Below are 16,370 nucleotides of genomic sequence, written 5' to 3'. Positions count from 1 at the left end.
CATTTTTAGCTCGGGAACAAAAAGATAACGGCAGCACAAAAGAAAATATATGTGTGGATGGATCTCTAGTAGAGTCAGCAATTATGAAATAATACTGAAGACTCAGCAGCTGTGTGCGCCAAGGTTTTCAGCTTCCGCCGCTGCTGATCCATTCCTGTCTAAACACATATCTTATTTAGACTTCGTCTGATGCCCAAATTAATTCTGCACCGATTGCACGATTGGCCCTTTCCTTCGTCGCTTTTTTATTTCCTCGGCATCAGTTGTTATACTCATTTTTATGCGCGACGATTCTATAATTTACGTCAGAGAAACGCGCATAAATCGCCCGAGTGGCGATCAATTCAGCTTCATAGAGACGAGAGAGTCTCATCTGGCGACGATTTTATCTAAACATTTATGCGCGTCTCGCTCATTCTGTCTGTGAACTACTGAATAATTCTTACTGTTGAGCTTATAGACTGTCCAAGTAATGGCAGCAGCCAGCAGCCCGATGATGATGGGGGAGATGTGTGGGTGCCGTTGACGAACCAGATCGGCTTATATATAGACATTAATATCTAAAGAAACAAGAGATAAAAGAGAGAACTAAAAGAGATATGGAGAACTGGGCTTGCTTTTCATCCACTGCCACAATAGAAGAAAAGGTTCCCCTCCTCCTGCCATAGACGAGCGTATCGTGCAGCTTCTGTGCAGCTGCGGGAAGGAAGGATGTGGCAACATCATATAGTCTCTAGCATTCTCTTTTCTCTTCTCCCCGCAATTCCCTTGGTCTCAATCAAGACAGACAAGGCGAGCTGGAGCTTTTAGCTCAGCACAGCAGCACACAGCGGCACGATATGTATACAGCGGGAAGAAAAGTCATTTAGGGAGCCACGCGTCTGCTATGGCACGACGGAAGACGTAATAGGCTACCACCAGCAGACTGTTGTCGGCACGGGGCGTCGGCTCTATCTGTCTATCGTGCAGGGCCACCACCACCACCAACAACAACGCCGCAGAAACTATTCATTGAAAACTCCCGAGGGCTTATGCGGGACAATGAAATAAAAGAGAAAAGAAACGCGCGCGCGCCAGTCCGCGTGCAATTTTTTGTTTTTTCGCGTTTTTCTTATATCCTGCACGAGCTGCATATTATCAAACCAAGTCGTGTCGAGTTCAAACAACACAACTCTCGTATATATCTAGTCGAATTTCGGTGAGTTGATGACATTAGCGCCAACAGCTAGCCTCGGGGTGTCATGTCTATCCATATTGAATGCTGCGCTATTCCGTAGATGTATACTGCACGCGAATAATTCTTTTCCGTGGTGTTAAGTACACGCTGGTACTACTAAAGCTTCTTATGTGATTGACTATGGGCGAATTCAATTTGGCAGTGCCACTAGATATAGTATACAAGCTATACATCATTCAATTTGAACGTAACTTAATTTTTAAAAAGGCTATAAGCATGCAGGTATTTCATCTGAAATGTTGATATTGCGCTTTGGTTTGTTTTCTGTCTTATTGCGATCGATATCATAGGATATGCAGCGGCGCAGCATAAATCTGTAATAATACAAACAGGAAACGAGGTCTACAGTATCGATAAATATATCTGTCACATTGAGAACGAGTCCAATATTATTCCACGTCAAAGTTACGCCACCAGACGGCACGTGCTATAATATAATATCTAGACGTTGTGCAATATATTGCAAATAATCCAAGAGATATTCGTTTGGCTGTCGATCCTTGTTTCCCAGTTCAGTCTGCGTTTGATTTCCTATTCCAATCCGAATCCTTCGGCATTCGATAGCGCGATGAACAGTTTCTGCTGGAGCGTCTCCCTGTCCGGGTAATCAGGTAGAACGAGTTGGTTAAAACAAGTGTGAGCTTCTGGTAGAAATACGGGTCGATCCCGAAGTCGAGTGATCTTGAAACTCTACAAAGAGACACGCACAGCAGCAGGAGCCAAAAATAACAAATGCGCAGTGACAATTGGCATATAGTATTACAAACTTAAACTAGCCTACAAGGAGGAAAAAGAAAGGCACTTTCACTATTATTTATGAAGATTCGTAACAAAATCTCCGGCGGTAATATACAATGGATAAGGTAATATAATGATGGAAAGAATATATAGGATGCTGTGTCGTACCATTTCGGCCATTCCGCCCACTGGAACTCGGTCGGTCCCGGTAACGAAGCGCAAAAATCTCTTTTGCATCTCCGGCGACAATTCAAAGAGCACGTCCCAAAAGTCCCTAATTAGTCGGTCGGCCGTGGCGGTACACCCAAGACGTCAAGTTGTTCGAAAGAGTTTTTTTTTTTTTCATTTGTTTTTGTTTGTTTTTTCAAAGTAACATTCCATGTGTACATAAGAATAAAAAATAAAAAATAAAAAGAGTCCTTATCTGTACTATTGCATCTTGGTAGGGTACAAATTACTTAACGGAATGCTTTGAACAATAAAGTAAAGCAAAGGAGGCTTGGTGCAATAGGATTTTATGCAGATTAATTATTATTATTCATGCAGGGTCGTACAAGGACAAATATTATTTACGTAATGTTGTATACAATGTTTGCCTTAGAAATGATGTTTGCAGCAGAACTGTTGTCACTCTTCTTTATAGGGGGTCATGGGTGTACGTGACTCTTTTCGTCTCAAAAGTCACCGGAATATTTGAGTGCTACTGTTTCTGCATTGTAAATCTCCGCCCATATGTTATGAAGTCATGCTGTTGTCGTACACACAAGGACCGATTTCAATGATTCCCCCTCAACCCATTTTTCTTGGACATCTTATCGTCTAACCCAACAGCTTAACAAACGCAGGCACAGAGGACGTTGCTGTGCACAGACGAATAAACAGCTTATTATTGTTATTGTTGTTGTTATCTCATGCATAGTTACACACAGGACTGCAACTATAGTACGTAATGCAATAGATGTACTATAAAGTTATACTGGGAAAATCATACTTGATGACGCGATCACCCGATTTGTAGCCGTCGTATTCCGTGTTCTTCTGCAACTCCCGCAAGTCCAGTTTTGGAGAACCGCAGACGAGAATTTCCACCTCTTCCGGCCGGAGCATCTGGCCCCCAAGATATATATATAAAATAAATAGTCTTATAGAAGACGTGGAATCGTGATGTAATTGAATAATAAAAGAAAATCGACTCGTTACGATAAGAGCATTAGAGGCGCAGACGGAGTGGAATCCCAGGTAGAAAGCGCGGAACTTTTCGTAAATGCCTTTGTTGAGAATCCAGTCGAGGTAAAGACGGACAAACTCGTTACGGTTGGCGTTAGTCACGGGCACCCGGTGGGCGTTCTCCATTAAAGGCACTGTTACCACTTCGTTGTATTCCCCAAAAGACACCTAAAACAATACACAAAGAAAATGGAACAATCCACCTTTATTTTTAAAATATAAAATTTCAGTGAAATAATTGGATAATACCTGGAAAGTTAGTGCCATATCTTCTTCGACGTTGCCCTCGTAGGCGAGCAACTCTTTCAGACCGAAAACTACTTCCTTCGCCATGTTGATATTGTATATATAGAGAGAGAGGAAAATTATGCATGGAAAATAAGAAAATGTATACGCCTGCCGGATTCTCTTATTATCTCGCAAAGAGCAAACAATTAAGGCCGGAGCGGCGCTGTTTGGCCAGCATCAGCCAAACAGCTCATATCTACACACGTCTACGCAGCAGGCTACCTTCACGAATAATTGTATGGTGGGGCGGGGGGGATCTATTTATGCGCACATAGAGAGTGTCAAATGCTAACGAGCTTTGTATAAGACGTGCCGTATATATAGAGAAGCCACTAACAACATTCGCCCCGCTATATATATGTTCCACTTGGGAGAAGGAAGTACGAGACAGCCAGAAATTGAAGTTTGCCACAGCACACAGCCAGAGAGAGAGAGAGAGAGATGGGGAAGTTGCATGAGCCAATTGCGTCTGGTATTTGCAAGTTGATGCGCAATGATGCAACTTCTGCCGTACCTATTCTAATGAGATATATAAGCCCATGTGTGCCGTTGCTAAATGGGAGTGATGATGGATTTGACCCTTTCAAAAAGACGGAAGCATCCGCCGTCTGGCACGTACTTTGACTTATTGACGGCTTACACTCGTGGGCTTCGCTCCATTCCGTGGGCGGTGGCGAGGAATAAGTTTCAAAACTATTATTATGCAAACAGGCTAGACTTATTACGTCATATACGTACGGGCATGAACTGAGCCAAGTCGTCCAAATTAAAGTTCCTCACGACACCCACCCGGGCGCTGTTGTTGGCCGGAACCACCGGTGGTGAAAGAAGTTTCCGGTAGCAAATGGACGGGAAATGTAGATCCAAGATGATACTAATAATAATACAACACGTCGACACAAAACATAAGAAATGATATCGTGTGTGTTTTTTGTTTTTAAATTGTTTCACGCACACGGCGGTTACGATCATTTGACCGACACACCCGGTAATAGTGTCTTAAGGTATTACGTGCCGGGCTCTATACCATAGAAACTAGCGTCATATTATTCATCTTTTTTATACTATAGGTTGCATGTCTTTGGTGATGTTCCCTACGATCGTCTGCATATACAACAAGAGAGGAACTGTGCGGGAGCGGACCCAGCCGGACGTTGTAGAAAAAGGAATAGCAGGATGCATATAAGCAAAAGGGAATGGGGCAGCTGCTGGACGAACGGACGGACACAGAGAAAAAGGAAATGGCGAAAGAAATGAGCCTGTGTAACAAAAGGCGAATCGACATGTGTGCACACCAAGAAATAAAACAAAAAATAACGACGAGGTGGGTGGGAGATGCAACATGACAAGGGGAAAAAAATACTCTTCCAGGGAAACTCCCAACACATCCAACCGGAAAGAAAAACGAATCCAATAAAAGGACATGGTGACTGCAGAAAAACGACGAAGAATATAAAGGCCAAACCGAAAGGGGAATCTCAACTGACGTGAATATTTGCCGATTCCTTTATTCTATTGTAATAAACTACTTTAATTTTATGAGATGATCCATTAATAAATAGCCTGACTAGCGGAATCTATATGGATTATCGGGCATTATTATTTATAGCTCGTCTCTATCCGACCGCAATATCAAAAGAAAATTATTAAATTAATAAGAAATGAATCGACGTTTTCAGACTGTATACACTCTAAAGACACTCAAGCAGCAATAAATAATTCTATTGAAGTATTTCACTGTCTGACTCACTGACCTGTTGTAGACAGCCAGTCCCATGAGAACTCCTATGCTGCACACACACATCAATATTTTCGAGCGGTTGGTTCGGTCACGCCAAAAGTCCCCGAGCCGTCGGAAGAAATTTGAAATTGGTTCATGTAAAAAAGGAAAATTAGATTCGATCACAGTGAGATTTGATGAAATCAATAGAAGCGAGAATACTATATTTCGCGGTAATGTGATAAGGAGAGGGAAGAAAGGCACACACCCAAATAGTTATCATAATAATGGAAGCTGTAGTATACAGAGAGAGAGCTAGAAATTGGGACTTACAGATTGTACTCTTTTAGATTGGTTTCCGTCGACGTGCTGAACCAATAACAGCGAGCGTTCGGATAGTAGATGAACATGCCGTAGTCAGGCTGCGATATTTAAAAAAAAAAAGCCAAAAGAATAAGGTGAAATATTTTTATCGACAAAAATGTTACTCAGATATTGAAATAAGTTTTGACGATCGGCACACAACTTTTCTCGTTTTGATTCCCATCAACGTTTAACGACAAGATCGCTGTACGCCCGATACACTGCTGTTTTATGTGCATTATTTTAGCATCTAAAGTTGTCATTGCGCACATGTACGACCCTGGTAGAGTCAGGCGAAACTTGACAACTTTGGTTGATTGAAAACTCTCAACGCCGGAAAGGACTCGGGGCGTCGGGTTATTTTCTTTTTTATATGTATGCAAAGAGCAAATAAAAGATTGGGCCGTATCTAAACGTATATGCATATAAAGTTCATTGAAGAGCGATATAGTACCAGCAAACTTTGCCCCCCCACCAGCAGAAACCGTTCCAACACAAAAAAAAACAAAATATTTACATCGTATTTACTCTTATTTCTCAAATCACAAATAATAACGCGCTTTGCTTTATATACGTTTCAAAACTTTTGCTGTCGTGCAACCCCTTCTACCCACTTTCCTTTTGGGGGGGAAAACTGCGTTCAACTTTTTTGTGTGGGTGTTGTTGTTTGTTGGCAACACTGAACTCTGCTCTTTTTTTATCTCTCTCTGAATTGTTGAGCAGTTGAACTGAAAAGTTTCCCGTCGAGGGCGGACCCTTTGATTCTCATTTATGCAGAAAATTTAATGAATGACGTTCTACCACGTTACGTGACGATGCTCAAGATGCGTTCCCAGGAACCATAGTAACCTATACTACTATTATTTTGTTTTAACTCGGTGCAAGTTGATGGGGAGTGTACATCGTTCCCTCCCTAACGTGATAGTGCATGTGTCGAAAAAAAAGTTTCCCGGAAACAATTGAGCGCTCGCACATAACACACAACACCCAATATAATGACGCCCCAGTGCAGAAGTGCTGGCAACAGCTACGTCAATTTGTTTCCCTGAACAACCTGGCCTCGTAATCAAATCTACAAACTTATTGAATTAATCATATATAGAAGCAATTTGTTATCTATTCACCTGAAAGATTTCCCGGATAAGAAGTTGGAACCACTCCTTCGTCAGCCCACCCATATCCTAGAAGAATCGGGAAATTCAATAGCTCAAATTACTTCCGGCTGAAACAGTGCAACTTATAAGGCAAAGGCTGGCAACAAGATATAGCCTCTTTTATTATTTGATATGAATTCTATAGAGGTAGTCAAACTTTGCGGTCTGGTGTGCATGTAATACCAATCCAGGTTCGCCGACGAAGGACACGCGCAGCTTCTTCTTCAAATCCCGCTGTTTGATCGATATCTGAAATGGGCATTCAATGGGGGCAAAGCAACAAAAGTCAAGTTACTGCATCGATGGGAAACTATTTACTTTAGCTACAGGCGCACGTATTCGCCGCCCACACGCATAGAAATCTGACCACTATTCTGCCTTTATTCAGCCACCAACGTCTATACACTACGTGTGTGTAAATGCACCTACAAACGGATGTGTCACTCATGCTCGATCGTCAGCAATATGAAGGGGAGAAAAAAGCGTGGATTCGGAATTGACGGTCGACTCTTTGATCAGCTTTCACTAGCACATAGGGCATTCTGCATCAGCGGCGGTGTCTTTAGCTTGCCGGCCATAATGCTTACTGCCAGTTCAGGGCTGTAATAGATGTCTGTGTGCTATACACGGGATTCTCCCTGAGCTGCAGCTGCTGGTAGCCTTGTGATAGTACATATACATTCGAAGCTACCGATACACACACAAAAGGACCTTGAGTCAGCCTACAACAGGGAAACGAAGACGAGGCACTGGAATGAGCAGACCCCCGAAGACTATAATTTATCCCGCGATTCATCATCCTGTCCCATTGATGGGCTACTGGATTATTTTCTTGTTGTGTTGTATACACTGCAGCAGCAGCAGCATTGCACATAATATCTGCGTGTGTGTGTGTGGATAGGCTGTACACAGGCCCTATACACATAGAAATGCACGACGATGCAGTAAAAAAGACTATCGATCCTTGCTGTTTTGGCTATGATATCTGCGTCCTATAGAATATTAGGCAAAAGTGATCGCTAAAATGAGATGCCAAAACGGACGTTTGCATAATTGAATTGATTGGCTAATTTCTAACTTGTTATCACAAATACGTATAGGCGTGGTTGATGAATGATCTTATTCAATATCGTCTGGCTGGCTGGGATAATTGGTGATCAAGTACTCCCCCCTTACGGCATCAAACATCTGCTGATATCTATACACTTATTGAGTTATTCTAGTCAACAGCCAACATGGAAGATAAACATGAAAAGATACATCACCTATTTATATGGACGCAGTTCGCTTTGTTTCAAGACATACCTCGTTGAGCGAGTCGAGGACAAAGTGGGAGCGACGGACGTGTATGTTGAGGAAGAAGAGTTCCAACCTCGGTGGCTGATTACGTGACATTTTCGAAACGAGAGAACGTCTGGCCGTCAGGATCATCTGCTGCTCTGAATCCTTTGCGCAAAATTGATATACATGTTACACGTGCGGAATGTTTGGTATGATTCACAAATTCCAATATGTACTTTGGTGAGGATGAAACGTTTAGCGGCGATGCTCAGGATGAACGGATACTGACAATATGAGAACTGTCCAGGCCGATCGGGACTTTGCCATGTCAGGTACTCTTTCATCAGGTCAATGTGGTCCAGCGTGCTGTTGTAGAATTCCGTGTAGGATACCAAGGGCCCCGATCCGCTCGTGTTGTTATTGCTGGCATCTAATAGATTCAGTCAGTCATCAATCGAAATCAGTCTGGTCTATTATTTTGTTGTTGTCCAATTTCATCAGCCCGGCTTCATTTCTAGTCGATGTTTGACTGATTTGTTCATTCAACGTGTCGAGGAAAAGTGAACGCCTCGCCGATCATCGATGATCGTTTATCCATTGCCCTTGACTATGTCTATCGAACGGGGATGAATAGCGGGACATTGAGGAATGACTTGACTGCTGCCGGGTTGTGCTGTGCATGTAATAAGAGGCTGGAGCTGCAGATCCGCCCGTCTTGGTGGCAGCATCTAGAGCAGCAGCAGCAGCAGCTGCGCATCGATTATTCAGCATCAGCAGCTCCGGCAAACAGCGGAGTAAAAAAAAGAAAAAAAAAGGGTGGCCGGATAGGGGAAGTAGGAAGCGGAGCCTATGGTCGGATGGATGGATGGATGGATGGTGCATGCGGATAGACAAGTGCGTACATACTAGAAGAGAGGGGAGAGGAAATCATAAGGGAAAAGGCGTCGGGAAAGCGCAGCCACCATACAAACGGAATGAAACGCGCGCGGCATTTATAGGAATTCTGAACGAAACGAGGAGAAGCAAACAAAAGAGAAATGGCTAGACACGAGGACATGAATAAGAAAAGAAAATCGGACCGGGTTCTTCTTCTTCTTTCCATTTCGCCATCCGAGAAGGAAGGATCGAGCTAGAAGAGGCTTTTCATATAACATTGACAAGAAAGAGCGTCATGTCAAAAGAGAGTGTGGAGGAGGGAACCGATCGAGTCCCAAAACTTCTTCAGCTGGAAAATGGGGTTCCATATAACGGGTTGTATAAGATAGCACTGACTGACGTGATGATATAGTGTGAAAGAAAAAGAAACGGACGGGGGAAAAAAAACCTAATATTTATACCAGAGTCTCTTGGTATTTGCGCGGGATCTACTAGTTATAACAGCGCTTAAGTGGATGGGCCTGATGATGGACGACTGTTTGCAGCGCCACAACAACAAAAGAGTTATGTGGGCTGGCGCTGACTTGACGTTGACGTCCTTCCCTGACTATCTCACACACATCCCTTGTTCCTCTGGTGGTTTCTTTTTGGTTTGTGTGCGTGTCCTACTTCCTGCCATATTGCATTATGTAAGGGAAAAAATACGAAATCGTAATACTTAGCAAGGCCAAAATCCGGACGCCTGTGGGGATCCACCAACGGGATCGGGTAGGAGCCGGAAGACCTCTCTCCCCAGCCGGAAACTGGCGGATGCTGATAAACTGTAGCAAATGGCGTACGATGTTCCGGAATCGATTGGCCTCCAACCTTCAGCAGTGATTGAATTGACGCATTTGTTAAAAATTATGCTTAGCTCTGATGAGTGAAATACGTTTTGAGCCAGTAGACAAAGAGGTGGTGATCGCTGTTGCTGAGGCCGAGGATTTGGCGCAGCAGGTGTGAGTAAACCGAGTAAGTCGACGGGCTGCTAAACAGCGGACACTGGAGCAAAACGAAAAGAGCCCGGACGTCGTCCTTTGAATACAACCTGCAATAATAATATTATTATTAAATCATGTTTCAGTTGGTCGAATTGATTAAGATTAGTAATCCAAGTTTAGGTACTTTCTGCCTTCCTCCAGCAGGGCGTGGACGATGGACCTCAAGGCCGTCTTGTGAACTGCGCCCGGCTGCCAATGAATTAATAATCACAACAAATGAAATTACGGACAGAGCTCGTGGCTCCTCGTAGCAGTAGCAGCAGCCGCACGAGATAGCCAATGAATTATCCATGTGGATGATTGTGGTGGTGCAGAGAGTACAATGCCACCGAAATGACGTCACACCCTATCCCAAGTACAATATAATTCAAGATTCTATGTAGTTCTTACCATGGTGGAGAGCGAGTCGTAGACGCAGTTGAGAAAGTCCATCCGCAATTCGGGGTCGTGCTCGTTGTCGCCGCCATTGTCGGGAAAGCGCTATAGTTGGCGGAGAACCGACCGCACACGTCATATGGTCCCGTATTATTTCGGACAATAAGTTAGACCCGGCGACCAAGGCGACAAACCGTTGCGCCCCCCCCCCCCAAAAAAAAAACAGAAAAGCGGTCGACGGAGGGAATAGACAAAAGACGCAAACAAACAAAAGGAGAGATGATTAAAACATGATGTATGTGCTGGTGACGCTAGCAGACGGCGGCGTGTGAATACGCCGCGCGCGGACAATAAAAACCGAAAAACAATTGAATCAAAATTGAAATAGCTGCTCAAAATGGGATCAAGGGTATTGGATGGAAGCCATTTCGCCCGCTCTCGAAATTTCCTAGAAATACACACCCCGCAGGTTCTATATATCCGCCTCATCATCTATTGCGTAAAAACTAAACATACAAGTCGAGCCGGCTCTCCAACCATTCTCAGCAACTCTCTTTATTATCCCGATGTTAATTCCCCTTTTACTACATTGTGTGCGAAATATCGGTAGCCGCTCTATAATCATTTGCTACAGTTAACTAACCTATCGCTATTATAACGCCCAAACGTCCGATTGGTAAGCGACAAACGGGGGGGAAAAGGCAAACGGAGAAAAGTGGTAGCGGCAAATAAAAGGGAGTGATCCTGTTCCCCATTGACGTCACGACTGCGAAGCGAACGGCAAAGTTTTTCTTAACATAACAAGGGAAAGGAAAAACGAAATTGCCTTTTTGAATTTCTGCGGCTTTGATGTCGTGCAGCACACAACCAACTACAAACGTCGCTCTTTTTTTTCTTTAGATTATTCTTTTGTGTCTGTTGTGCTGTGCATTAAAAGTGCCAAATGCGTCACATTTCATCCGGTGGCTTCCAGCATCAGCAACAACCCGCCAGGAAGTGCCTCAACAATTTTCCTTTTTTTTCTCCCTACTGTTTCGCGAGAGCGTTTAGATACAAAACCGCAACTCAATCACGAAAGGGAAACTTTTTTCTTCACTAGAGATACACACACACAATCCTGAATCTATGTGCCTGTCAGCTTGTCTATTGACGTCATCACAAATCTCCAATAACAGAGGTCTCTCTCTCCCGTAATCTGAGATTATTATTGGAGAGGAGACCGTATAGCGTAGAGTTGCTTCGGGATACAACCACAAGAATCACTATTCGCTGCCGTTAAATAAATATTTGACTTGTGGGATCGAATGATAGTTTTTCAATTGATTATTACCTTAAAGGTGGCGCAGATGGAGGCGTACGAGTGGAAACAGGTCAAGAAGAAGGTCCGCAATTGCGAGTAGTCGCCCACCTGATTGCTCCGCTGGGTTTCAGACCTTTGGAGAGAAGCATCAGGATTAATTAATTCATTAAACAAACAGAGAGCCAAACTTTTGAACGACTTATTATTCAAACAGTGGAAAGTGCTGCTGTGTGTACACGACACAACTACGTATTATTGAAATATTATCAAGCTCTTTATTGTCATACACGTTCTCGGCAGACACCACAAACGCTCCTTTGTCTTCAGTAACTTGCGCTGTGCCTTTTAATAACCAATTAGTTGAATTCCAGTTGCAGTGATGCATTAAAAGCCCATCATATTGCCGGGATCCAACGACAAAACAACTTTTATATTGTCTAGGCGAACATTTTGAAATAAATTTGCCCAATCAGCAGTGTTCGACAGAGTACTTGAATATTAAGACGAACTTTGTCCCCGTTACACGGCAATAAAGTCTAGATGTGATGAACTTACACGTAATCCTCCATGTTCATTTCGATGCTGGGATACGAAGGCTTGACGACAGTCAACGCCATCTCGCCGCTGTTGTCGAATGGCTGATGGTGCAGTAAAGTCGTCGTCGTCGGGGGATTGATGGACGAGTCATTGGAATCGGATATACCGGCACCAATGCTGCTGCTACTGATACTATGGGCGGTGGTCGGTCCGATCCGCTTGGATTGCTGGCCGTTGACGTCCACTCCCCCTGCCAGCAGCCCATCCTTCAGAGTCAAGATTCGAGTTAATCCACATCGTTCACATTATTGCAGTGTTGTTGGTTGGGAATCGGCACCCCCCTCATTCCTTTCGCCGGGTGCCGACTCTCTGTCAGTGACTGATCCGGCTGTAACCAACGCGGCGCAAAACAATATCCCATGGAAATGGCCGGAAAAGAAACAAGAGGATCCAATTCGACGTTTTGTAGACAAGCGAAAAAGATATCCCGTGCAAGTAATACATGTATAAATACTGCAGTATTATTATTAGTATTGTGATAGATATTCGGGATATATAATAGACCGATATGGTGCCCATGGGAAATTGTACAAATACAAGCGAAAAGAAGAGCCGAAAGAAACGAACACACATCTATTATTTATAGTTATATATATATCGGCTAGGGTTTTGACGAGCAATGAGCTGAAAGCTCGACAAAGACGGGCACAAAAGGCGGAGCCCCACATCCATCATCCATTCAACATCCATGGATGACTTTTGTGCTTGTTTTTATAATAATAATAAAAATAGAATCTTAGCATCAAAGATTATTGGACAGATAAATGTTCTTTTTTTTCGGCCTCGATAAGAACTTGAACAACATCACGCAATTTCGTGCCCAGCCCAAATTGTCATTGGCAACGTCACGCAATAACATGAGCAACGCGGAAAGCTCAATAGTGTTAAGCCATCCGTGATGAAAAGCAGAATTCCCGTGAAAAATGTTGTGATTTCGCAGACTTACTTGATTGATTGGTGGCAGATTGGATGTTATTGTTGTTCTTGTTGTTGCTGCTGACGGACGCAATAGGATCGAGCCCAGTCCTGGCAAACTGATGTGCAAACCACCAAATCGGCCGGCCATGTTTAATATTCGTCGATTTCGAGTTTGAATGGAAATGCAATTCGCCAAAACTCTCGACTCGTCTTCAAACGATTCGTGCAGGAAACGCTTGAGATGCGTCACTTGAGAATCACGCAGTTATATCGGCTAGTAGTTTGAGACTCATCTGAAGTTAACGGGATCACAGGGAAATCTTCAGCCACTGTCCGCGGCCCACACTCTAGTTGCGTCGTTGGTTGGTCGTCAAGGCAGCCGAGGACAAACAAATCGACCATTTCACCGTGATGCAGGTTCATCAGCCTTTCACGGCCGTAAGTTTATGGCCGCAGGTCTTTCGATCGATCTCTATACGCCAACTCCCACACATCCATGTTCCAACCTCCCACGGCCGTCAAATCCTACATATAAACGAACTTAACAAAACATTCTTTTTGGATGGGAAGGATCTGCCTCATTTTTTTACTTTTCCTGTTGCTACTCCCGCCAGCTCATTTTGGCAAAATTTGATGGAAGCAGCCGGTGCTGTTTGAACGACACAGTCAGGATCACTTATTAAAAGAGGATACGGACGAGAAAGAGAGCCTCATATGTTCATAATTTTAAAGCCTGCGAAAGCCCACGAGCTTTAATCGTCTCGGATCTTCATCAAGTCTTCCAGGAAATTAATCGGCGTTGGCCGCTGGCTGGCCGTGCAGGACCAATCGTGGGCAACTCAAATTAGATCCTAGTAATTGCTTGATGAAGGCGGTAGGCGTCTAAAGTGTACGTATATGTATAAAAGGCAATTATCATCTTTCAGACGCACTGAAAGACGGGGAAATGATGCCATAACCATTTCAGAGAAGCGATATTGAACTAACCACCAATTTGGTTTGATGGCAAGTTAGTTTGCTGCTACGATCCGCATCTGCGTCTGAGGGATTTCAAGTCAACTTTTCCCTATCGCCAGCTGCAACACGTTAGTCTCTCGAAAGGTTGGACTCATTGCCCTTGTTTATTATCTGATCAACTTCTATTTGCCTTTGGATGGGAACGCAATAGACAATTAGACATTTGACGAGCGAATGGGTTGGAATCGTACCGAAATGTTTCCAATAGAGCAGCCTACTTCTACAGATGCCTCGGCGCAATTCCTAGGAATTCTCGTCAACGCCCCTAACGTGCCATTGGCAGCAAATCTTCCGTTTGTTCCTCAATTTCCCATTAACCTTGTCTGATATGTACCGTAATAACGACTGTGGCAACCCAACGACAGGTCATTAGAACCAAAGATCAAAAGTTTTCCATGACGTTTCAACGGATTTTGGGCGAAATTCCTCGGAGGATTACCCTGACCTTAGTTTACATTAGGCATTCCCAAAACTTTGAAAAATAGCTGAGAACAAATGGCGCTTCAATTGATTCGCCGTCGTCTTGGTTACGTAACATTTTCGAAAGAATTTGACGAGGGAAGACAGTAAAAAAACAACACCCGGATACAAAAATCTGCCTTCGCAATAAGTATCACCAAGAAAAACCATTTAAAAAACGAAAGAATATAGTTACTAGGAATTGCAGGACTAGTAGAGTCACGTAAAAAAGAATTCCCCCGGCGACGACGAGCCGATGCCGGATGTCCTGCAAGATAAAAATGATGATGCAATATATTACTGAATAGATAGCTTTCTATATATACATGTGTCATCCTATTGATCCAGTTGTCCCCTCTGTTTGTCTAGTATACAGAGAGAAAGGGCAAGTCTAACAACAATAACAACAACATCAACGAGCGAGTAAGGACGCAGGAGGAATACATGATACGCATGCGGAATCGTTGGCGGGAATCAGTCAGGATCGTCCGGCTGGCAATATAGATTCGACTTTGTCTGTGTTTAACTAAGGGCATTGCTCACGTTATATTGCATCATTCCACCAGGATGATTGAACATTAAAGGAAGTAGATAGATCTGTATAGTAATCGGGGCTGAGCTATATAACTCGGGGCCTAACATATCATTTGTTGCTGCCAGCTTATAAATACGATCGCTGCTATACCGGATAGACCGGAGTCGAATCGATCTAATTGTCTTTTGTTGATAACCCCCCATGGTGACATGATGCCAACGTGTGTCAATAAGTGACGTTTAATCGCTTATCATTCCCATCAGTCTGGATTAGAAAACAACAAGTTAAAAATGCAATTTAAGATATAACTTGGGAACAAACTTAAAAGATATACAAGAAAATTGGACTTTATTTAGTAAGGAATACGTTTCCTATTACGAATGTGATACACCTTGCATACTGTTGCGTGTATGTACAGCCGTTGTCGTCTTGGGCAATCGTCTAACCATATGGAACGTAACAGAAAAGGACGTGGTTGGGGCTGGGAGACGAGGCAATCCGAGCGTGATGTAATTCCAATTAGAAACCAGGAGGGAAAAATACAACCCCACCTAGCAGCCAAACATCACGGCGTAGCTAACTCAGCTCAGCCAGCACGAAGAAAACACCCCACCAAACGCTGAGTAAAATTACATCACACTCCCTCATCAGATGCAGCCTTCGTGTAACTGTATTTCTATTTCTATTTGCCCCTGCCTATAAAACCCACCAAACTCACGGAGTATCGGGCCGTAAACGCGTGTTTCTATGTATTCGTAAGCTTAGACATGTATTAATATATGGCTTCAGGCAGGTGGAATTAATCTGATCTTTATTATACGTAACAGCCCCGCGGATGAAGCAGCAGTCGACAGCTAAAAATCGTGACATTCACGTAGCAAAGGGAAAAGCAATCTCAAACCTCCAAGACATATTCGCAAAATTTTTTACTCTTCTATTTCTTGTTTCAAATTGGCCAACGTCGACCACGACAAAGGAGGGAGGTTCACAAGTACGACGTCTTATCATTTGAAGACGAACATAATAACTTAAACAATAAAACCCACACTCAAAACGTTAAAAATGGAGAACTTACTCGAAATTGCCCGAACGATCCATCCAATTCCTCACAGTCGTGATAAAAAAACCCGCGAAAATCCTGTAAAAATCTGCAACCTGCTCCGCCGACGAACGATACAGACAATGAGAAGTCTCTGATCAACCAGAACAGTGTTGCAATTTCAACAATGATTAAAATCTATTTTT

The 16,370-nt window shown here is 43.4% G+C and overlaps 1 protein-coding gene across 7 annotated transcripts; it reads right to left on the bottom strand.

Annotated features, from left to right (window-relative positions):
* Positions 1-1,537: 1,537 nt before the first annotated feature.
* LOC124192408 (probable E3 ubiquitin-protein ligase HECTD2) lies at positions 1,538-16,317 on the bottom strand. 7 transcript variants are annotated; one of them, XM_046585659.1, is made up of 22 exons: positions 16,201-16,308; positions 14,787-14,858; positions 13,705-13,763; positions 13,143-13,639; positions 12,155-12,402; positions 11,630-11,732; positions 10,315-10,404; positions 10,049-10,113; positions 9,816-9,971; positions 9,603-9,751; positions 8,245-8,438; positions 8,033-8,173; positions 6,911-6,976; positions 6,698-6,754; positions 5,544-5,632; positions 5,245-5,280; positions 4,229-4,364; positions 3,452-3,526; positions 3,176-3,370; positions 2,967-3,082; positions 2,144-2,249; positions 1,538-1,927 (listed from the first exon to the last, which is right to left on the bottom strand). In XM_046585659.1, the coding sequence occupies exons 4-22, from the start codon at positions 13,260-13,262 to the stop codon at positions 1,769-1,771; spliced, it is 2,301 nt and encodes a 766-aa protein (XP_046441615.1). In that variant the 5' UTR covers positions 13,263-13,639; positions 13,705-13,763; positions 14,787-14,858; positions 16,201-16,308; the 3' UTR covers positions 1,538-1,768. The 7 variants fall into 7 exon arrangements, with proteins under 7 accessions (XP_046441615.1, XP_046441613.1, XP_046441616.1 ...); XM_046585657.1 differs by having other exon boundaries at positions 1,538-1,832; XM_046585660.1 differs by lacking the exon at positions 6,911-6,976 and having other exon boundaries at positions 1,538-1,832.
* Between the last annotated feature and the right edge of the window lie 53 nt (positions 16,318-16,370).

This window comes from Daphnia pulex, chromosome 4, assembly GCF_021134715.1.
Source record: "Daphnia pulex isolate KAP4 chromosome 4, ASM2113471v1".
NCBI classification, from domain to species: domain Eukaryota; kingdom Metazoa; phylum Arthropoda; class Branchiopoda; order Diplostraca; family Daphniidae; genus Daphnia; species Daphnia pulex.
Note: the sequence above shows the minus strand (reverse complement) of the source record. Positions and strands in the feature narration are given on the sequence as shown.